Source organism: Gossypium hirsutum, chromosome A13 (genome assembly GCF_007990345.1).
Source record: "Gossypium hirsutum isolate 1008001.06 chromosome A13, Gossypium_hirsutum_v2.1, whole genome shotgun sequence".
Lineage (NCBI taxonomy): Eukaryota > Viridiplantae > Streptophyta > Magnoliopsida > Malvales > Malvaceae > Gossypium > Gossypium hirsutum.
Genome location: NC_053436.1, coordinates 23,558,836 through 23,581,988, shown reverse-complemented (window position 1 = coordinate 23,581,988; position 23,153 = coordinate 23,558,836). Strand labels below are relative to the sequence as shown.

At 36.4% G+C, this 23,153-nt stretch overlaps 4 protein-coding genes across 5 annotated transcripts; 3 read left to right on the top strand and 1 right to left on the bottom strand.

Moving 5' to 3' along the window:
• Positions 1-872: 872 nt before the first annotated feature.
• On the top strand, positions 873-2,292 carry LOC107893800 (26S proteasome non-ATPase regulatory subunit 11 homolog). The gene has a single exon (XM_041086116.1). The coding sequence runs from the start codon at positions 873-875 to the stop codon at positions 1,359-1,361; it is 489 nt and encodes a 162-aa protein (XP_040942050.1). The 3' UTR covers positions 1,362-2,292.
• LOC121212731 (26S proteasome non-ATPase regulatory subunit 11 homolog) lies at positions 1,647-2,292 on the top strand. Its single transcript, XM_041086118.1, has one exon. It carries the CDS (start codon positions 1,647-1,649, stop codon positions 2,019-2,021), a length of 375 nt encoding a protein of 124 aa, XP_040942052.1. The 3' UTR covers positions 2,022-2,292.
• Positions 2,293-3,083: 791 nt separating this feature from the next.
• LOC107893798 (integrin-linked protein kinase 1) lies at positions 3,084-12,649 on the top strand. Of its 2 annotated transcripts, XR_001682963.2 has the most exons (12): positions 3,084-3,633; positions 3,729-3,803; positions 4,422-4,538; positions 5,400-5,494; positions 5,850-5,970; positions 6,073-6,152; positions 6,688-6,747; positions 11,107-11,228; positions 11,307-11,392; positions 11,477-11,592; positions 11,923-12,153; positions 12,467-12,649. XR_001682963.2 is itself a non-coding variant. In XM_016818891.2 (11 exons), the coding sequence occupies exons 1-11, from the start codon at positions 3,319-3,321 to the stop codon at positions 12,002-12,004; spliced, it is 1,269 nt and encodes a 422-aa protein (XP_016674380.1). In that variant the 5' UTR covers positions 3,084-3,318; the 3' UTR covers positions 12,005-12,297. The 2 variants fall into 2 exon arrangements, 1 of the variants encoding a protein (XP_016674380.1); XM_016818891.2 differs by lacking the exon at positions 12,467-12,649 and having other exon boundaries at positions 11,923-12,297.
• Positions 12,650-13,033: 384 nt separating this feature from the next.
• On the bottom strand, positions 13,034-15,451 carry LOC107893799 (transmembrane emp24 domain-containing protein p24delta9). Its single transcript, XM_016818892.2, has 4 exons — positions 14,961-15,451; positions 14,645-14,854; positions 13,538-13,614; positions 13,034-13,412 (listed from the first exon to the last, which is right to left on the bottom strand). The coding sequence occupies exons 1-4, from the start codon at positions 15,165-15,167 to the stop codon at positions 13,268-13,270; spliced, it is 639 nt and encodes a 212-aa protein (XP_016674381.1). The 5' UTR covers positions 15,168-15,451; the 3' UTR covers positions 13,034-13,267.
• Between the last annotated feature and the right edge of the window lie 7,702 nt (positions 15,452-23,153).

Sequence of the window (23,153 nt, the reverse complement as noted above, 5' to 3'; positions counted from 1 at the left end):
GCTTAAATGATTAAAATAAAAGCCTGCGGAAGATTGTAAGATGTGATTTTAAATGACGAAAATAAAAACACCTAAAATTGAGTGACCAACTGAGCAGTTTACCCATATAGAAACATAGGGTTACTCCAATTTTTTTGTTCATTTATTTGAATACCCTTCTCTGTAGTCTCTGCAAATCAGTTTTCTTCTCCTCTCATCTCAGTTCTCACCCACCGCATTGTCCGCTGGTTTTTGCCGGATCTGACCTGTGTCCCCGTGTTGACACAGGTACTGCACCCCAAATTGCCTAGTCCGAGTAACGAAGGGGCTTCTATTGATGGCTTAGCTCTTTCTTTCCATATTAGCGATAAATATAACATTTGAGGCCAACTTCAATGAGATTTGAGTGGCAAGTGGTGATCAGGAAATATTGATATGCCTTTTTATTCTTGTTCATTTGCAATATGTTGATACCAATAGCAAGTGACATGCTTTGTAGTTGAAGCTAACATGGTACATGTAACGACAAACGATTTTCTAGACCGTCAATGCATGTTCAAAGGGATTGAACAAGAAAAGTTTTTATTTTCAAAATTTAGGATGAATTGTTTTATGGCCATTGAAGTATGGAATTGGCTTTGTAAGAATACTTGTGTCTTTATCAAAAAGCCAAGTTGTTTGATGATGCTTGTCTTTTAAATTCCCATCAACTTCTGCATTCAGTGGGTTGGTTTAGTATAAGATTTACTGACTAAAATGGCTACAATCCATGCTGTCAAATTAGGTAGTAACTTCTTGGGTTACTTGTATCCCTTTTGTAATGGAATTTTGTTATTTCTGCAAGTTCATCTATGTCAAACTGACTTGTTGGTTTTGCAGGATCTGGAATTACAATGTCTTCATCATATCTCCCAGCAATCACCAATTCACTTGCACGGGCCCTAGAAGCCAAAACACCATATGAAGCCATCTCAATCCTCTATCGTGTATTACAAAATCCTTCATCTGCTCCTGATGCTGTGCGGATTAAAGAGCAGGCCATAACAAATCTGTCTGATCTTCTCAGACAAGAGACCCGAGCAGAGGAGCTCAAAAGTCTTCTGGCCCAATTGAGGCCCTTTTTTGCGTTGATTCCAAAGGCAAAAACTGCCAAAATTGTTCGTGGTATAATTGATGATGTAGCTAAAATACCAGGAACATCAGATCTCCAGATTTCTCTTTGCAAAGAAGTGGTGCAGTGGACTCGTGCTGAGAAGCGAACTTTTCTACGCCAACGAGTTGAAGCTAAACTTGCAGGCCTTTTGATAGAGAACAAGGAGTACTCGGAAGCACTTAATCTCCTTTCCGGCCTAATTAAGGAAGTGAGAAGGTTGGATGACTAGCTGCTTCTTGTGGACATAGACTTGTTGGAGAGTAAGCTTCATTTCTCTCTCCGAAACCTGCCAAAAGCCAAGGCATCTTTAACAGCTGCAAGAACAGCAGCAAATGCGATTTATGTCCCACCAGCTCAACAGGGTAATATAGATTTGCAGAGTGGAATCCTCCATGCAGAGGAGAAAGACTATAAAACTGCTTATAGTTATTTCTTCGAAGCATTTGAAGCTTTCAATGCTCTTGAAGATCCTCGAGCTGTCTTTAGCCTCAAGTATATTCTGCTGTGCAAAATAATGGTGAGCCAGGCTGATGATGTTGCTGGTATAATATCATCGAAAGCTGGGCTTCAATATGTGGGGCCTGAACTTGATGCCATGAAAGCTGTCGCTGATGCCCAAGCAAAACGTTCCCTGAAGCTTTTTGAGATTGCTCTTCGTGATTTCAAGGCTCAACTAGAGGAAGATCCTATTGTCCACAGGCACCTTTCTTCCCTCTACGACACTCTACTGGAGCAGAATCTCTGCAGATTGATTGAGCCATTCTCAAGGGTTGAGATCACTCATATTGCCGAACTCATTGAACTGCCTGTAGACCATGTGGAGAAGAAACTTTCTCAGATGATTTTAGATAAGAAGTTTGCAGGGACTCTGGATCAGGGTGCCGGATGACTTGTTATATTTAACGATCCCAAGACCGATGCCATCTACCCCACAACATTGGAAACCATTTCCAACATTGGCAAGGTCGTAGACAGCCTCTATGTCAGGTCTGCTAAGATAATGGCGTAGGGTGTGATACATAGGAATGGTTATATTATTAACCACTCTGCTTCGAGTCCGGGAAGAAAGTATCGTTTGCGGACTAACATGTTTCAATGTTTCGGTTTTAATGGTGTATTGCGGAAGAACATTTGATTCAAATATGTGGTGTGTTGCCTGATATGTTTCTACAACTTTTTCTAAGAATTTAGCTTGTTCTCTTTATTTGGCAACATTAGTTCTTTAATAGAACCATATCTTTTTAGGGATAAGAGGAACCATCTTTCTCATGACTTTAGAATTATATTCTCATCTTAACTTGGTTTTATCGGACAAGAAAAATAGGTATAGTTCAAAATTATTATTTTTGATACAATGATTAGAATTATTTATGATCCCTTTCAACTTTGAAATAGGAAGATAAGCGTGCTTCAGTGAGCTCGAACGTACATTTTTATTTGTCAATCAAGTTTTTTTCCTTAATAATTATCGATTTAACTATTAAATGTAATTTGAATTTCATACAAAGTAAATTTTAAACTTTTGATTGAATGTGTTAAAAAAGAAGATAGTAGATAGCATTAATAAAATTGAAGGCATATTAAATTTAAACTTTGCATGTGATAAATATACATGTATTTACAATTTGATATGTGTCATAAAACTGCTTTAATATAATAAGCTAAGGACTATACTAACAAATATTTTAAAGTTTGAGAACTGATTAAAAATTAAGCCATAATTTCGAGACTGTATAGTGTAACTAATCCTTCTCTCTATTCAACTCATTTTGATTGTCCTGAAATGTTTTTGTTTCCTTATTTTTCATATAGATTTTATATATACAACAAAATTATAAATGCAATAAATATATTTTTATTAAAATATTTTTTTGAAGAAATTATAGAAAGAGCCTGATAATGTGGTCCCTAATATCATATTAAATAATATGACCTCCCAGTATTTTATCCGAACAATATGTGACTGCAATTTATGATCATAGGCACAGCTTCTAATTTTAGTATGGAAAACTGAAAAATAGATCGGTCCACTGCAAAAGAAGAAGTTTTATTATTATTTTATTATTTTTACATTGACTTTGGATTCGAACGAACTTTCTCCGCCCAAATCGCACCAGAAAATATAAGCCACACAACAAAACAAACAAACAAACATTTCCGATCCGAAAAAAGTTAGATCGTTGACCATGAACTCCGGCACATCCGACGGAGAATTGGCGGCGCCTGGATCGAGCGGGAGGTTGAGCTCTACATCGTCAGCAGACAAAAAAAAGGAGAAGGCAAGAGTGAGCCGCACGTCGATGATACTGTGGCATGCTCACCAAAACGACGCCGGCGCTGTCCGCAAGCTTCTCGAGGAAGATCGGGCTTTGGTCAACGCTAGAGATTACGACAGCCGTACGCCTCTCCACGTTGCTTCGCTCCATGGCTGGATCGACGTCGCCAAGTGCCTCCTTGAATATGGTGCCGATGTCAACGCCCAAGATCGCTGGAAGAATACGGTGCCGCTTTAAAGGCTTTCTTTCGTTTTCAATGTTCTAATATGGATTTAACCTGAATTTTGTTGATTTGATTTTTATTTGCTTGATGATGATAGCCTTTAGCTGATGCAGAAGGAGCTAAAAAACATAATATGATTGAACTATTGAAGTCAAATGGTGGATTATCTTACGTAAGTTCAGAATTTTGTTTTGCAGTTTTCCATTAGAGTATTTTGCAAACTATTTTCTTTTGATATTTAGTCTAAAGTTAAAGGACTTCTCCAAATGCCTGCTCTCTTAATCGCATTATTGGTTGTAATAAACCTTGATCGTGTGATGAATGATTATTTGCGGGGAATGACACTTTGATTTTATGCGATTACTCTGACTGTATCCAGTTTATGTTTCATTTTGGTCCACATTTATGCATTTCATACTTGGTTCTAAGACTGAGGACCTAGATATGGTGGCTGACTTGATGGTTGATATTATGGATTGTTTTATTTTTAAGAATTATTATTTTTTGAATGCCTGGAAGGACATCATATTAGATGTGGCTGTTTGGTCAGAACGTTGTTTAAAGTGATCCAGATCCATAGATCTGATAACTTTTATTTTTGTTTTAAGTCATGAAAAGTTTCCTTAAAAAGTGAAATGGACCCTGCTTTTGGCTCTTAATAGTGCTTGTTAATTCTCTCTTATAATCTGATTGATTTTTGAGCTAGTAGAAATGCTTGTAATTAAGACCTTGTTAGTTTTGCATTCTAGCTTCTCTTGTGAGTTTTAAGTTAAAATTCTGTTTGTTGCAGGGCCAAAGTGGAAGCCACTTTGAACCAAAGCCGGTTCTGCCCCCTCTACCAAACAAGTGTGACTGGGAAGTTGACCCTTCTGAGCTGGACTTCTCTAGTTCAAATATCATAGGAAAGGTGTGATTTCAATTATTTAATATTGCTAACTTGCGGAGCAGAACAAAGCCCGCTTGCATGCATGCGAATTGCATTTAAGTGTAAAACGATTTTGAGAAAAACTGGTTGTTTTATTTTTGCATGATGCATCTACCTTCGTTTTTGGCTTTGCTTGGTAAAGAGGATGGAAAATGAGAAACCTAGAAATTTTTATCTAATTGTTAGGTTTCATAACCACTTCTGAACTTTGTAGCTTAAGCATTGGAATAAAACTTTTTCCTTCCTCCTTGTGATCCTCCCAACCAAGCAAAGCCATAATTCTTATCATAACTAAGACTAATGTCTTCTATCATTTTTGATGTCTGAAGTGCCTCTGATTCTTAGATAAATCAGAGGGTTTATCATGGATGTAGACATGTGGTGTGTGGCAAGAAAGGAAATAATAAAGACCTTAGGACTAGCATAATTGTAATCTTCTCCATGGAAAGATAGTAACCATTTGATGAAATCAAGATTTACCATGTTTTAATTTGACAATCATCATGGACATTTACATCAAAATTGGCCCTTATCATGAAGTGGTCTTTAGAAGTATGATATCATCTCCCCATACACAATGGCTGAATGTACATGTCCTTTTATGCTTAGTAGAAAGATTAATTACTATAAAAGCTCATACCTGAGATTATGTTTTTTGGGCTAATGGAAGTTTGAACTAGCTATCAAACTTCTTCAAATGGTTTAGATTGTTGGCGTGTCTCTCTGATGTGTAAGTTCCATTTGCCGGTTTGGAACTTGAGTTCATATGTAAGCTCCGTAATTTCTGGTTGTAAGGAAGTTTCTGGAATATGTGCTTTCTCTAATTATATCTCATATTGCCAGGGGTCATTTGGTGAGATTTTAAAAGCCAGTTGGCGGGGAACACCTGTAGCTGTCAAACGCATCCTTCCATCACTTTCAGATGATAGATTGGTCATGTAAGCCCACGATGTTTTGAATGTATCTCTATAGTTTGCATCCAAAGCTCTTTCCCATAAAAGTTTCCTTCTTTGGTTTGTGTCCTATGCTGAAAAGGTGAATATGTTCTAACTGACAACGAAAAGCAGCCGAAGGAAAAGATAAACCGATTTGAGTTCACAGAAGAAGGCATGAAACATTTTCTTTAGTGACACATGCATCTCCTTCTTGTAATTAGCTTCAATTTTTGAAAGAAACTCCCATATGTTACCAGGTTAATCTGATGCTTGTTGTAGCATGATTAATTTCCTATCTATCCTGATTTTTTACTGAATTAAGAAGGCAACTTGTGTGTTTTCTGCTATGCTGGTTCAGTCAGGATTTCCGGCATGAAGTGAATTTGCTTGTAAAGCTCCGCCATCCTAATATAGTTCAATTCCTTGGAGCTGTCACTGACAAGAAGCCCCTTATGTTAATTACTGAGTATTTAAAAGGGGTATGTGAATGTATATATGTTTCTCAATCCAGTTTCTCTTTAGAGTTTTGAAACTTTTGCTCTAATTACTATTTCTTTGATCTATATTATATTTTATTACAGGGTGATCTTCACCAGTATCTCAAGGAAAAGGGTTCGCTTAGTGCATCAACAGCCGTCAGCTTTGCATTGGACATTGCGAGGTATATAAGAATGTTTCTAGGCTAAGTTGTATAGTCGGTGCAGCGCTATGTGTCCTGCTCTTGTATCAGAGTAAACCTTGGAGTAAAAGAGTGAGAGAATGCAGAACTGTATCGTAAATCATGTTACTTTTTTAATTAGGATAAATCATTGGCTTTCTTTTATTTTTATTTTTCTAACTTCACGTCCTTTTGACTCGGAGTCACTCTGCATACAGGGACGAAGCCAGAACAAATTTTTAGGGGGGCCAGATAAAATTTTAATTTTTTATAGTTTATATCTTTATAATTTGTAAATGATTAAATTGAAATTTTATAATTTTAGAGGGTCGAAGTACAATTTTACCTTTACTAATTTAAAATTTTTAAAAAAAATTAAGGGCCAAAAGATCAAATTTATATTTTAGGGGGGCGGGGCCCATGCCAGCCCCCTGGCTTCGCCCCTATCTGCAGAAAATGTGTTGGCTATGTGATAGCATTTAATTTTCTCTCAAATGTTCGGCTATTTTTCTAATCTGGATTTTATGATTGTGGCCAGGGGTATGGCTTATCTTCACAATGAGCCAAATGTTATAATTCATCGAGATCTAAAACCAAGGCAAGTCAGTTTCTATTTCAGTTTTGCTGAGCAAGTAATTCTGGTTTTTCTTCAACTAGCTATTTTTTGAGGACTCTATGCATTTCATTGACTGCGTGCATTGGTGATATTTGAAAGTTTTCAAGAGAGCATTTAATAAAACTGTTCTATCTTTTATTAACTAAATAACTGAATTTAAGTAGAGAAAATAGTAATAACTTAATTGGGAATATAATTCCCTTATTCTAATAATCTACTAAAAGATAAAATAAAATATTCTAGAATATCTCAAATAATTTAAATTTATTTTAAGATTTATCTACCTGAATAAGATTTATCTACCTAAATAAATTTAAAATATATCTCAAAATATATGGGTTTCACATATTTCTAACACCCTCCCTCAAGTTGGTGCATATATATCAATCATGTCCAACTTGCTTACAAGAAAATTAAAGCTTGTCTTAGAGAGCCTTTTGGTGAGTATGTTAGCAATCTGTTATTGTGAAGGAACAAACGACATGCACACTTGGTCTTCTTCAATCTTCTCCTTGATAAAGTGTCTATCAATCTCAAAATGTTTAGTCTTGTCATGCTGGACTGGATTGTGAGCAATACTAATGACAGCTTTTTAATCAAAGCACAACTTCATTGGTGAAGTTATTGGTTTCCTCAACTCATCCACAATTCTTTTTAACCACATCATTTCACAAATTCCTTGAGCCATTGATCTAAACTCAGTCTCTGCACTACTTCTTGCTACAACATTTTGTTTTTTTGCTTCGCCAAGTTACAAGGTTTCCCCAAACAAATGTACAGTATCCTGATGTAGATCTTCTATCTGTTATTGAGTCTGCCCAGTCTGCATCTGTATAAGCTTCAATTCCTCTTTGTTTGAATTTCTTGAAGAATAAGCCCTTTCCAGGTAAACTCTTCAAGTATCTCAGAATTTGAAACACTGCTTCTTCATGTTCCTCCATTGGGGAATGCATAAATTGACTCACTAAGCTCACTGCAAAAGCTATGTCTGGCCTTGTATGTGATAAGTAAATTAACTTACCGACTAATTTTTGATACTGCCCTTTATCAACTAATCAACATTCTTTATTTTCGAATTTTACATTTGGATCAATTGGTGTGTCAGCTGGGCGACAACCGCTCATCCCAGCCTCTTTTAAAAGATCAATCACATATTTTTTTTGAGACCACAAGACCCTTCTTTGATTGAGCAACTTCCATTCCAATAAAGTATTTCAAAGGACCCAAGTCTTTGATCTCAAAATCTAATGCTAGATGCTCCTTAAGACGCCTTATTTCATCCACATCATCTCCTAAAAGAATGATATCAACATAAACTATAATAACTGCTATTCTACCTCTTTGTGAGTGTCGATAGAACATTGTGTGATCAGCTTGCCCTTGTAAGTAACTTTATTTTTTAACAACTTGAGTGAACCGTTCAAACCAAGCTCAAGGAGATTGTTTTAGACCATACAAAGATTTCCTGAGCTTACATACTCGAGTTCAAAATTTTTTTTTAAAACCTTGAGGAAGATCTATGTAAACTTCTTCTTCAAGTTTTCCATTTAGGAAAGCATTATTCACATCTAGCTGCTGTAAGAACCAATCAAGATTAACAGCAATTGATAAAAGAACCCTAACAAAATTTAATTTGGCTACTGGAGCAAATGTTTCAAGATAATCTATCCCGTATATTTGAGTGTACCCTTTAGCCACCAGTCAGGCTTTGTATCCATCTAAAGATCCATTCGGTTTGAATTTGGTTGTGAACACCCATTTACAGCCTACATTTTTTCCCTACAAGTAATTCTACTGTTTCCCATGTACCTGTTTTTTCAAGAGCACGCATCTCCTCTAAAATAGCTTCCTTTCACTCAGGAACTTGCAGAGCATCTTTCACATTTTTGGGTATTTTCTCAATATCGAGATATGAAACAAAGGTTGAGAATGTCGCAGACAAGGCTTTATAGACACGAAGTTAGACATGTGATATTTGACAACATTTCTAACATCTTTTCTTTTAACAATTGGAATATCTAAAACAGAAAACTCATTGGTTAGATTATGAGCTTTACCTGGACTTTTGATAAGATCTTGCGGGTCGGATTCTTGGTGATGAATCTGGTGGATTCCACTTTCTTGATTTTAATTTCTTCTTCAGTAAACAATTAACTCATTTGTTTGTTCTTTATTCTCATGATTAGACTCTACACTTTCATACTCCTTTTCATTAACAACATTAACATTATTAATTCACCTTCTCCATTATTAGAATTTCTATGTTGTATACTCCTAGTGTTTTCTTGATCAATTATAAAATCTTCCTTACTATAATTCCCTTCCTGAAGATTAGAATTAAAGTAAGATTGCGTTTCAACAAATGTGACATCCATGGTAACAATAATTTTCCTATCAATTGGATATTAACATTTGTAACCCTTTTTATTAGAAGCATAGCCAACAAAGATGCATTTTTTTCTCTAGGATCTAGTTTACCTTGGTTGTGAAGATGAACAAAAACACTACACTCGAGAACTTGGAGGGATAAATCTGTGATCAATTTAGAGTTAGGAAAGTTATCTTTAAAGAGATTGAAATGAGTTCTATAGTTTAGAATTTTACTAGGCATTCTATTAATAAGATATGTAGCTGTTAACAAGGCTTCGCCCCAAAGATAATGTGGTATCTGACTAGTGAACATCAAGGCTCTAATTACTTCCAAAAAATGTCGGTTTTTTCTTTCTGTAACCCCATTTTTGTTGTGGTGTATTTGTACAAGAGCTTTGGTGGACTATACCATGTTTGGTTAAGAAAACACCTAATTGGTCACTAAAACATTTCCTACCACTGTCACTCCGAAGTACTTCTATTCTCATTTCAAATTGTGTTTTCATCATAGCATAAAAAGACTGAAACACATTTTTAATTTTAGACTTATCTTTTAATAATAACACCCAACAAATGCGAGTATAATCATCAATAAATGTGACAAATCAAAGTTTCCCTAAAAAAATTGAGACTCTTGAAGGTCCCCAAACATCACTATGAATTAACGAAAAAGATTTGGAAGCTTTATATTTTTGAGGTGGGAAGAATGACCGATGATGTTTAGCCAATTCACAAAAGTCACAGTGGTATGAAGGACTTTTATTTTTAAATAGATCAGGTAACAAATATCTTAAATAGTAAAAATTAAGATGTCCAAGCCTATAATTCCAAATCATAACCTTATCAAAACTAGAAGCAGAATTTAAACATAAAGTAGTTGTTGGTTGACTTAGATGGTCGTCATCAAGAACGTAAATTCCATCAGATTTTTTAGCATTGCCAATCATCCTCCCCAAGACTATGTCCTAAAATTTACATACAGAGGAGTCAAATATAGCATGACAACTCGAGGACTGGGATAATTTACTGACCGATATGAGATTACAAACTAGATTTGGCACATGTAAAACATCATGTAAAACCAAGGAAGGCGAAATTTTAACAGGGCTGTTCCCGGCTATTGCCGAGAACGACACATTTGCTACTTTGATTTATTTGTTTCTTGCACAAGGTGTGTAAGTTGAAAAAAGAAAATGACTACTAGTTATGTGATCACAAGCTCTAGATTCAACGATCCACGTGTTTGTTTTACAAGGCTTGGCACTAAAAAAAACAGAAAAATCAGTACTTGATTAGGCAAAGGAGGAAGAAGGATTATTGGATGAGTTAGGAAGATAAGAATTCATCCGAAATTGTGGTGATTGAAAAAGTTTGTGTAGATGCTGTAGTTGTTCCTTAGTGAATAGAGACCCTTCTAGAGAACTTTGGCCCTCATAATTTTCATTAGTTGTTTCAACGGTAAAACTTTCTTTCTCTGTTTGATTGCTGGATCTCCTATCTCCAAGGAAGGTTGTTTTAACCATGATGCTACTAGAGATAACCTACCTCAAATGCTATGAAAGTTTTCAAGAGAGCATTTAATAAAATTGTTCTGTCTTTTATTACCTAAACAACTAAATTTAAATAAAGAAAAGAGTCATAACATAATTGGGAAAATAATTCCCTTATTCTAATAAACTAGATAAGGAAAATAATTCCCTTATTCTAATAAATTACTACAACATAAAATAAAATATTCTAGAATATTTCAAATAATTTATTCTAAGATTTATCTACCTAAATAACTTTAAATGTTTCACATATTTCAACAATATTTCGTGTAAATTTGGAAGGGTTAATGAACTTGGCCTTCTGAAAGCACAAAAATCTTCCTCATTTTCTAGTTGATTTCTTTTCCTTTTTCTTCCATGGTTGAAAGCTTTGAATTGCATCGACTTTTCATGTTATAATATTCTTTTTTTTTTTTGTCAGGAATGTGCTTTTGGTCAACTCCAGTGCTGATCATTTGAAAGTTGGAGACTTTGGACTGAGCAAACTCATCAAGGTTCAAAATTGTCATGATGTCTACAAAATGACTGGGGAAACAGGGAGTTGTGAGTGTTTGTGCAGGTTTCGTTTGGATAACATATGATCCTCAGATTCTTAGGTTCTTTACTTTGCATTTGGGACAGATCGTTATATGGCACCTGAAGTTTTCAAGCACCGGAAATATGATAAAAAAGTGGATGTTTTCTCTTTCGCAATGATACTTTATGAGGTAATCTTCTTCCTCCTTCAAAATGACATTGATGGTAATCTATTTGAGATTAGTTCTAATGCATGATGTTCTTACTTGGAGCAGATGCTTGAAGGAGAACCACCATTCTCGAATTATGAACCTTATGAAGCAGCTAAGTATGTTGCAGCAGGACACCGACCTTCTTTTCGTTCAAAATCATACCTCCCTGAACTCAGAGAGTAAGCCATCTCTATAATTCTTTTACTTTACTAGAAGGTTCATGGCTTGTGCTACACCATGTACATGGTCAAACCACAACTTGAATTTTATAATGATAAGTAGGTTATATAAGCTATAATATCTGCATGCAGATTTGCATATTGTTGACCTTAATACTGCCTTACATCTCCATATTCCTAGCATTTGGTATTATCCAACCTTTTAACTGCAAAATCTCTTCCCAAAGATGTTTAGCAATTAATGTTAATACAGTTACTTAACAAACAATTTGAGGTGCTGGACTTGGACAAGTGGAATTGCTGATTGGTTTCTTCTTGAATCTTTCTTAGCTTAACAGACAATTGTTGGGCTGCCGATATGAATCAAAGACCTTCTTTCTTGGATATTCTCAAGAGGCTTGAAAAGATGTAGGAAAAAAAATGTATCCTCAGATCATTGTTTGAGTATATACAATACATAGTATTCAAGATTTGATGTAACTGATGATAAACCTTCCGTTTCCACCAATCACCTCCAAGCTCCCCCATTTGTGCCGATGGATGGTACTGTAAATAGACTCAGTAAGTTGCTTGTTATAGATTTTACCATAACTGGTTTTCCTCTATCCTCTTTCCAAATTCAGTCATAAAAGTATGTCTGCATTTCAATTTCAACTCTTTGGAGGTCACCCGAATTTGCATATAATAAAACGTTTCCTCATCGTACACAGTTTTACTTTTCATCCTTATCGCCATTCACCATTGATTATGAAGAGCAATAATAGGCAAGAAAATATCAATGTTGTTATATTAGTACTCTTTTTTAACTGGTTGGACAAAGTTGTCCTAGTTTGAGCTTTCAGGTTGAATTTCTGGATTTTGTTTTTGTGCTTAGGTATGCTTTTAGAATCATGGCTTGTTTCATGGTAGCTGTTGCTCATTTCCTGTTGCCGGACTTTACAATTCTTATCTGTCAGCATTTGTATTATATTGTTGTCATGACCAGGTTTAAGATATTTTATATTTATGTAATTTTAACATGTTAATATCTCTATTATATAATTTTAATTATTTTTCATTTTGTATGTGTCATATGATCTTGCTATGCCTGATATTGCCAGATCTGCCTGTTGCTTTACCTTTTTTTTCCTGTTTATTTTATGAAAAATTACATATTTCTTCTTCGGCATTCAGTCTTTTCATTCTAAGGTTCAACTTGGATTTGAAGAACCTTAAGGGGTTGGGTGGGGATCTCAAATTTTGCCCTCAATCTTCATTTTGCAATCTGGTTGGGTTGCAAAATGTGATAGAAATTAGGTGATTTTCTATCATCATAATTGAGAATATAAACGAAACAAAAGTGTCGCATATGAAAATGTATCCGACGGTTTTTGTATATTTAAAAGGTCATGCTTTCATACCCACATTCAAACATGTCCGAGTATGTATTAGATATAAATGCTTTAAAAAAAATGAAGAGTATGAATAACATAGGTAATAATAACAACTACCAAGCTTGTCATTTTGTATCCCCTTACCTCACTCTCTCCCCAAACTTCATCCATTATAGAAGGTAGCCACAAAGATATTACACATTTCACATGACAGAGACCCATTCCAGCTATGAGACCTAGAAAATTATTTTTGTCAAAATATTTTGCAACAGTACAGGAAAAAAACCTATGGTCTTACAAACTTAAATAAGCTTCTTCTTCTCGAAGAAGGTTTTTAAATGCCAAAATTGTAATCCGGCTACTGATAGGCAAAGAAACAGTGAGACAAACGACAACCAGAACATTTTGGAGGTTGTAGCTTTGTTCAGTTCCTGCATTTCTTCTTCTCTGGAACACACACACACACACACAAAAAGAATCATATGCAGAACCCAAAACAGTGAGTGAAGAAATAAGATTCCTTCAAGAGGAAGAGCTATGCGACAACAACGACGGATAAGATGTTTCCTTACCTCTCACGCAAATAAAACATTTCCTCATGAATGGATTGAATGGTATCGTACAGATTCTTCAGCTCAAGTTCCATCGCCTGGTATTTACAATAGAAATAAAAGAGAAAAACAATAAGGTTTTTCTTTTTTCCATCTAGGATTCAGATAAGGGATTAGAACATAAGCACCAATTATGTTACACGGACTTGAGGTATGTGTTTGAAATGAGTATGGCAATTTTTGTGAAATGTTTCTCATACCTATTGATGACAATAAAGAATCCGAGCATCAATGTTCCAGAGGCAGGTAGGTAGGTACTACTAAAGGTATGAAAACAATAGGAAGGCAAAAAACCTAGCATGCCTAATCGTTCTTGAAGAGTGATAGTGGGTTGGTGTTTGCTATCTAGGGTTTACTAATTAGAATGCATCAAGGACTGCAACAATCTTTGCAAGCTATATGGAAAAGAGACTCAACTGCTTTAGCACTCAGGAGAGATAAAAGGTTAATGTTACTCTAACTGTATCCGGGTTAAGCATCAGGATCTTATACATATTAAACTATATTCTCAGCCTGTTTTGCTTACAAAGGGGGCAAATCAACAGCTGCAGAAACAACCATGTAAGAGAGTGTCCATCTAATTTACAAAAACCCAATCCGTAGCTCCAAAGATTGAACCGCAAGCAAGGAAGTTTTTGTTCATAGAAAAGGCCAAAGTCACAGAAATCGGCCTAGTGAACTTCATAACCAACATCTCATGCTAAGTGAACATGGTGGATCTGATGAAAAAAAAGAACATAACAAGCCTTGAACACTAAAGAAAAAGCAGTAATTTTCTATGGAACACCGTGACCGAGAGACCCTTTAGCTTAGCACTAAGCAACTAGGGTTTAAATCTTTTTCCAAGTAGTTCCAATCAACCAAGATGATCCTAATGATCATTACAATAAATCTACGTAGTTTTCAACGCTTAAAACTACAAGCACTCTAAATTGAATCGTTGTTACAAAGAACAACAAAACTATATATATTTTAGATGCAACGATTATGGTCCCTTCACCACCCAACCCCCCCCCCCTCCCTCCCACTTAAAGCAACATATTCGTGGGAAGGGATAATAATACTTACATCGACTTGGCCTTTCTTGGCAACGTTAGTCCAGTCCTTGGTGTGGACTCCAGTCCTCCAATCGAAATCAACGGTGACCGTGATCGGCGGCGAATGCTCCGGCGCCCAAAAGCAAGCCATGTAATCACCTTGCTCCGTCGCCGTGAATGCAAACTGCCCATTCTCCACCTTTTCCGCCGAGTGAAAATTATTCCCATATGAAGACGTTACCTACAACAATTTACAGCCCAAAACATCTTAAACTACTCCCAAAATTCAAAACACAAAATTAGAAAGAAAAAGGTTGGGTTTTTGGTTGGGGTTTTTTTAAGAGTACCCTGACGGTGAGCTTGTGAGTATCGGGCAAAGGATGATCTTCATTAGGTTTAACAACGTGGTACTTTCCGACAGTCATTGAATTGCTCTTGATGTCTTCGGCGATGCATTTAGTTTGTCCCGATTGCAGATCGAAACGCAAAGATTGCGATGCAGGGAATAAAACCCCCACCAACAGAACCAAGACCAATACCGACCGGAGAATCATGGTCAACGGCGAAGGTTTGATTCCACAAAACAAAGAACGCAAAATCAGTGGATGCAAAAAGAAGAAGAGATTGGGGAGGAAAAATAAAATTAATAATAATAGTAGTACTAATAGTAATAAATAGAGGTCAAAATTAATAAAGACACGTGGTGAGATGGGATTGGAAGAGACACGTAAATGTGGAGACTTTCAGATACGATTGTTTGATGTCCTAAAATCCCAGATCTGCCTTAACGTAACAGCACGTTTTATACAGATACACAGCATTGGATCTCTATATCACTGTTTTGTCTTTATTTTTTCAATAATAGTAAAAATAATTCAGGGTTAAATTAGTTAGAAAGTCCGTTTCCATAATTAATTCAGAAATTAAGTTTTTTTATTAAATTTAGAGAAATTAATTAATTTTGGAGCGAGAAACAGAAAATACATTTTGTTGCACACGTTTTCATCCAACAATAACTTTTAATATAACAGCTAATTTATTTTTTATATGTACTCTTATTTTCCTTCTTTTGCATTCAAATTTTATTATCTCAATTATTTTATTATCAAATTTTCATTTAATTTCTCTCAAATTTTTATTGTCTTAATTTTATATTTCATAATTTTTTTAATATTATTTTATTTTTATACTTTTTAAAATATCAATGCCACTTATTCGTTTGGATAATAAACACATTTCCAGGTCCAATTGCAAATGGTAAGAAAATATTATTAATTTTTTAAATTTTAATTAATATAATTATTAAATTGTTAACATTATTAATTTATAATTTTTATATTAATATAATCAGACTAAAAATTAGATTATCAAGACGTACATACACAATTTAAATGCGAGGGCATTGCTTGTTATTAAACAACACTGACAAGAGCCGAGATTCTTGCATGTGTCTCGTATGCTGGGGGGACTAAATTGGATCCCACACTTATTAGCTCTTTGGTGGAAAGATGGAGACCCGAGACACACACATTTCATCTTTCGTACGGTGAGTGCACAATTACACTTGAGGATGTAGCATTTCAACTTGGTTTACCAATTGATGGGGCAATCGTTATAGGGGTATTCGGCGTTGGTGATTGGAACGCAATTTACGACCAATTATTAGGGTGGGTTTCGATGGACAATGCGTTTACTTGCAATTTGTGTAAAAACAGTTATGGCGATGAGATTAGGTATTGTAGCGCGAGACAAAAAGTAAGCTAAACGCACCGCACCGTCCATCAAACCCATACTTAGGCAAAGTATCGAACAAGTTGAGTGGCAACCAGATAGAGATGAAATGGCTAGAAGACAATTTTAATTATATTGACAACTTCGCTAGTGCCATTGAAATACAACAATATACGCGAGTATTCATCCTGAGGTTAATCACGGGTCTTTTAATGCCAAATAAATCTCAAAATCTGGTAAACTTAATGTGGCTCCTAGAACTAGTCAACCTAAAAAAAGAGAGGTGACTCGGTTAATGATTAGTTGTGTTGGCAACATTGTACCGATAAATGTATCAGGCAACGAAAGCACAAAAATTAAAATTAATGGTTGCATACTCCTTCAGTCATGGGCATGGTACTGCCTACCATTTTTACATCCCCAAGTAAACACCCCTTATGAATTCCCACTCGTAATACGGTAAAATTCACTTAATAATATAGTTATCATAATATTTTTTTCATTTTTTTTGAAGTAACATATTATTTGAATAGGTGGAACAATAACGCGAGTCATGTGGGTATACCAGACAACCTCGAAGATATTCAGTTATTGCTAGATCAACAATCATAAACCGATGCTAGCTTTTGAATTTTTCAATTATATAATATTTACGTAAGGATTTATAATTTAATATTAGGTACATAATAGAATTTATAATTTCATACTATAGTTTGAATGAATGTCATACTCTAATTCAAGAATTCAATAATGCATCTCGACCAAATTTTTGACGAATCGCAAAATTTGGCACATCAAAGTGTCATTGATAGTTTTTGCAACGGTCGAGATGCATGAATCGCATCGAATGATGCGCCAATTTGTGTCTAAGCAAAGTATTTCATCGTCACCCCAAGAGCTCAATGAACTCACAAGATCGGCTTGCGCGGGAGGAGGGGGAAAGATAAACCTAAATTCCATGCCAAATATATCTACATTTGGGAACATAGGTATAGTTTCATACCTATACACGAACCAATTTTTCCACCGGATTTGGTGATCTCTCTAGATTCCATGACATAGTTTAGACTTCATGGTAAGCCATATCTACTTTCGGAGGAGGAAAAAAGTTGGTAATATCGTTGTAGAAGGCCAAGACGACCCCACATGAGGCTGCTATTGAGAGTACATGCATCAATAGAATCATCATCAGCTCTAACCTCACATGAAGCACTGATAGGTGCACCACTTCCCTATCAATATAGTTCATACTGTTATGGTGCTTTCACTAACCCCATTTCTTTTACACAAGCACCACATTATGCACCATCATACCATGCATCAACATATTCTCCAATTATATTTTTTGCATCACCTCCTTCCCTAAGACCATATTACACGCCACTGCCAACAACAACATCAATGTATCTATCATTACCTACAATTCCAACATTTTGTCCACAACCAGGTTATTCAACACCATACAATTATTTGTCGATATGTCACAAACACCCCCAGCATCATTTTTCTTCAAAGGTAGGTTATCTTCGCAACCACCTATTAATACTATAGACGATATATGACGAGAACCTAGTGTCACGAACCACAGTTCAAAACCCGTGACCATCGCACTAAATGTATTCGATGGAGGTCTATTGTGTAGATGGGGATCATTTGGCCCACAAGAACTGGCCCAATTCGGTATGGAGAAACCTGTTAGATTGAAGCCTGGTTGGCCTGACAATAGAGATATGACAACTTAGGATATTTTGGTAACTAATCTTAGAAGATTGATAGAGTCATATCTTGTAAAGATTAGATTAGATTTGATAAGGCATATCTTGTAAATCCCTAAAATAAGGGATATAGTTAATCTCGTCTGTCGATGTAAATGTATCTTGACCGTCAATTTTAGGGGAGCTCAACTATAAATAGAAAGCCTCCCACTCATTTGTACCCACTCCATTCATTGTTTCATTATTCTTTGTGAATAAGAGAATATTGAGAGCATTTACTCAAACACCTTGTGTGCGTTCTTTTCTATGACTTTCTGTTGTTCTTTTGTTGCTTCTTTTGGCATAAATCGCTTTCGCTATACAAATTGTTGATTCTAGTGTCGCTGTCCAATCCTAAGCTTGAAGGTCACCTGAAACGAGGCAAACAAATGTGTGAGCTTTACGCTCAGTGTATGATTTGACCCACAAAATGCAGTATAAATATATATATCAGAATGTACCTCGAATTACTAGGGGGCATTTCTTACACACTTTGTTGACAAGTACCTAACGACCCAAGGGATTTGACACCCGAATTACGAACTCAGTAGACTCAATAGGTAAAGTCTTACTGGATGCTAAGGTTTCGCATATATAAGAATGAGTAGAACCAGGGTCAATCAAAGCAATCACATTAGTATCAAAGAGAGTAAAAGTACCGGTAATAACATCTGGCGAGGAAGCATCCTCGCGTGCGCGTATAGCATAAGCCCTAGCAGGAGCACGAGCCTCAGATCTGGTCGTAGCATCTCTAGATCCTCTCTGACCACCACTAGCATTTCCCGTGTTTCTAGATGGTCTACCTCGAGCAGTGGTAGCACTCGGTTTCCCACTCTGATTTACATTCTGTTCAGACAATCTCGGGCAATCTTTGATAAAGTGGTCAACTGACCCGCACTTGTAACAGGAGCGGTCATGGAATCTACAACTTCCAGAATGCCATTTGTCACAATACTGGCACTCCGTTCTGTCTCGACGATCATTTCCAATACTGGCGACCGAAGTGACTGGTGTGCTCACAGGGGGTCGATCGCGATCTCGTCTAGAAAAGCCCGAAGTGTCTCTAGACCGGCCTAAGCCATCTCTAAATTTCTTCGATAACTGTGGGAAGGGCTTCCCCGAAGACCTTTTACGAAACTCCTTTGCTCCCACCTTAGCTTTTCTTTTCTCCATACTGAGCTCCTCGGCCTTGCAAGCTCGCTCGACAAGTGCCACAAATTCTCGGATTTCCAAAATGCCTACATACAGCTTTATATCGTCATTCAGCCCATCATCGAAACGTTTACACATCACGGCTTCTGAGGAAATGCATTCTCGTGCGTACCGTCTAAGCCTCACAAATTTTCGTTCATAGTCGGTAACCGACATGGAACCTTGTTTGAGTTCAAGAAATTCCTTCCGTTTTTGGTCAATGAATCTCTGACTGATATACTTCTTTCGAAACTCGGTTTGGAAGAACTCCCAAGTTACTTGCTCTCTGGGCACCACAGAAGTCAACGTATTCCACCAATAGTAGGCAGAATCATGTAGCAAGGAGATAGTACACTTTAGGCACTCATCGGGTGTGCAAGATAGTTCATCTAGTACCCGGATAGTGTTGTCCAACCAAAATTCCGCTTGCTCGGCATCATCGCTGTCCGTGGCTTTAAATTCAGTAGCCCCGTGTTTCCGGATTCTGTCAACTGGGGGCTTATTTGACCTTATTTGGTCAGTTACCGGAGGTATGGTAGGTGCGGGGGTGGTATTTGTCGGGAATGGAGGTTGTGGAACAGCCGTATTAGTTCGAATGTATTGGTTGAACCAATCATTCATCACGCTATAGAAAGCTTGTCTAGCTTCATCATTCGGGTTACTAGCATTAGGTTGAGAGTCTGCCGGCGCTGTCCCTTGTGCGGGAGCAGGCGCTACACTCTCAAGATCATCAGCTACCGCTCGGTCGGGATCGGGATTCATTACTATAAATAAACACATTTGCAAATGTCAGAAATCACCACACTATCAAATAATCACATAAAATGACATGTATAGCTAAACCCAACGCATTACGGTAGTCCTAGAATCGACTAAACCGTAGCTCTGATACCAATAAAATTGTAACACCCCGTACCCGAGACTGTTGCCGGAGTCGAACACGAGGTGCCAACCGACTTAATTCATTTACTTTTACAGTCCATTTTAAAAATTTCCAGGCAGTTGGCTAACTGCGTCACTGTCACCTTAAAAATCATATCTTGAGTTCTAAAACTCGAAAATCAGTTTCGTAATTTTTCCCTGAAACTAGACTCATATTTCCATCTACATATTTTTTTCTAGAATTTTTGGTCAGGCCAATTAGTACAGTTTATTAGTTAAAGTCTCCCCTGTTACAGGGTGCGACTACACTGACCTTCATGCATTACGATTTGGATATCTCCCTGTACAGGGATTCAATACTGATGCCGTTTGTTTCTATAGAAACTAGACTCAAAGAGGAATCTATACATATATGGAATAACTTCTAAATGTCTCTGGTTAATTTATAATGAATTTCCAAAGTCAGATCAGGGGATCCAGAAACTGTTCTGGCCCTGTCTCACGAAAACTTTAACATCTCATAATATACTGTTCATATGAATGTTTTGTTACTTTCCTATGAAAATAGATTCATCAAGGTTCGATTACATAATTTATTCACTATTTAATTCCATTCCTACTATTTTTAGTGATTTTTCACATCCACATCACTGCTGCTTCCAGCATCTATTTTTAAGGTAAACTTTACCTATTTCATGATCCTCCATGGATCAACTAGAGTTTGTCATACATATTCCAAAAGTGATCATGAATAACATTCCCATGGCTAACCGTTACCAGCATTTCCATACCTCTCGACGGACAACATACAAAACGATTATAATGCTATGATCAAAGTATATTTAAGCCATTTTCACATGGCTATCCAAATTTACACAAAACCGAAGGGTACATGACCAACAACAAAAGGGTAGTCCTATACATGCCATTTCAAAGTTCAACCAAAAGTGTACCGAAAGGGGCTTTGATAGTGTGGGCGACTTCGACTTCAAAAAATCCCGAGTCCGATAGCTGAAGAACCAAAATCTATAAAACAGAGAATTAAATAAACGGAGTAAGCATTAAATGCTTAGTAAGTTTTGAGCAAAGAATTTAAGCGCAACTGAAGTATAGCATTCATATAACTAAACGGATAATTCCATATATACATATTCTCAAATCATTCCTACTTCACATTCCAATCCTTATATTCACACACAAAAGATCAACTTAGCCAAAGGCCGGAAACTCATTAATCGACTGAGCGAATAATATTTAAACGGAATCATTACTCAAATGCATATACGTAGCGTACCTCATCGTTGGGATTTCACGAGCGTATTAATTGAAATTATTACAGCAAGGTTGCTCATTCCCAACCAAGTACCTTCGGGGTTTAGCCGGATATAGCTACTCGCCCAAATGCCTCGGGACTTAGCCCGGCCATAGTAACTCGCACAAATGCCTTCGGGACTTAACCCGGTCATAGTAACTCGCACAAATGCCTTCGGGACTTAACCCAGTTATAGTAACTCGCACAATTGCCTTCGGGACTTAGCCCGGAATTAGTCACTAGCACAAATGCCTTCGGGACTTAGCCCGGTTATTATCCGAATATCCATACACATATCAACAAATTATGACACATCTATATTCCAATTTCATAACTAGAATTCAAACGCAATCACTTATCAAGCATTATCATTTTCGGCTCAATAGCCACATACAAGAGCATGATTTTGATTTACTTAAGACATGATCTAATCGAATCATAATCTAAGCTCCATTACTCAAAGACTTACCTCGGATGTGGTCGAACGTTTTCAGCGGCTATTCGATAACTTTTTCCTTTCCCTTATCCAACTGTGGTCCTCTAAGCTCTTGAGCTAATTCAAACAAATATAACTTATTAAAGTCTCATTATGCTAGCTTATGGCCGAATATGACAAGGAGTTTGATTGGTCATATGGCCACCTTCTAGCTCAACTACACAATGGTCATATGCATTTTTAATCACATCAAGCAATTTAATACAATTCATTCGAACATCAAAAGAAAACCTCAAGGTACTTAGCCCATATATACTTTAGGCATTAGAGTCACATATATATATGGAATCATGAATCAAACTCAACATTTTAGCTAATATTCCCCCTTGGCCGAATTTTCTAAGCCAAGACAAAAGCATCAATATGCTTGCCTCTAATCGAATACATGCAACACCAATCTTCTTCCTATGGCCGAATATGCATGTCTATGTTGAGGCCGATTATATACTTAATACCACACATAAATGGCATACATTTTACTAACTAATGCATTACATATTATAACTCAATACGCATCCATCATTTACTCCATAACCGAAGCACCATCATGTGTAAATATATACCTTGAGATAATATATAGGTCATACCAATACATCATGTGCAATCATATATATATATGTGCAAGAGCCGAATCACAAATTTGATTATAACCAAATTTAAACATATATCCAAAACATAAATCTTACCTACCATGCAATAAGCATAAATCACACTTATGGATATACCATGGCCGATACTTCCAACAACACCAAATAAAAATATACTTCATGGATCTAAGGTAGAACCAAGAAAGAAACTCATAATCATCAAGATGTAAGCAACTACCATTGTTCATCTAGATTTAGCATGAAACACAACCATCACCCTTATTAATCTCCATAGCCGAAAACCTTACTTATTCCAAAATCACAATTTCAACATGGGTTACCAACAATAACTTGATATCTCACTCAAAATCAACTAGGATTTCAAGAACTAGTATCAACTTCCTTACCTTAATATCGACCTAAGATGACCGATTGCTTCACTCCTTCCTTCCTCCTCTCAATTCGGCCAAGAAGAACCAAAGAACACAACTTGTTTTCTTTCTTCCTTAGAACATTCGGCCAAGAGAAATGAAAAAAAGATGGACACTTTTTTTTTGTTTTCTTTCTTACATTTACGGCAATGGGGA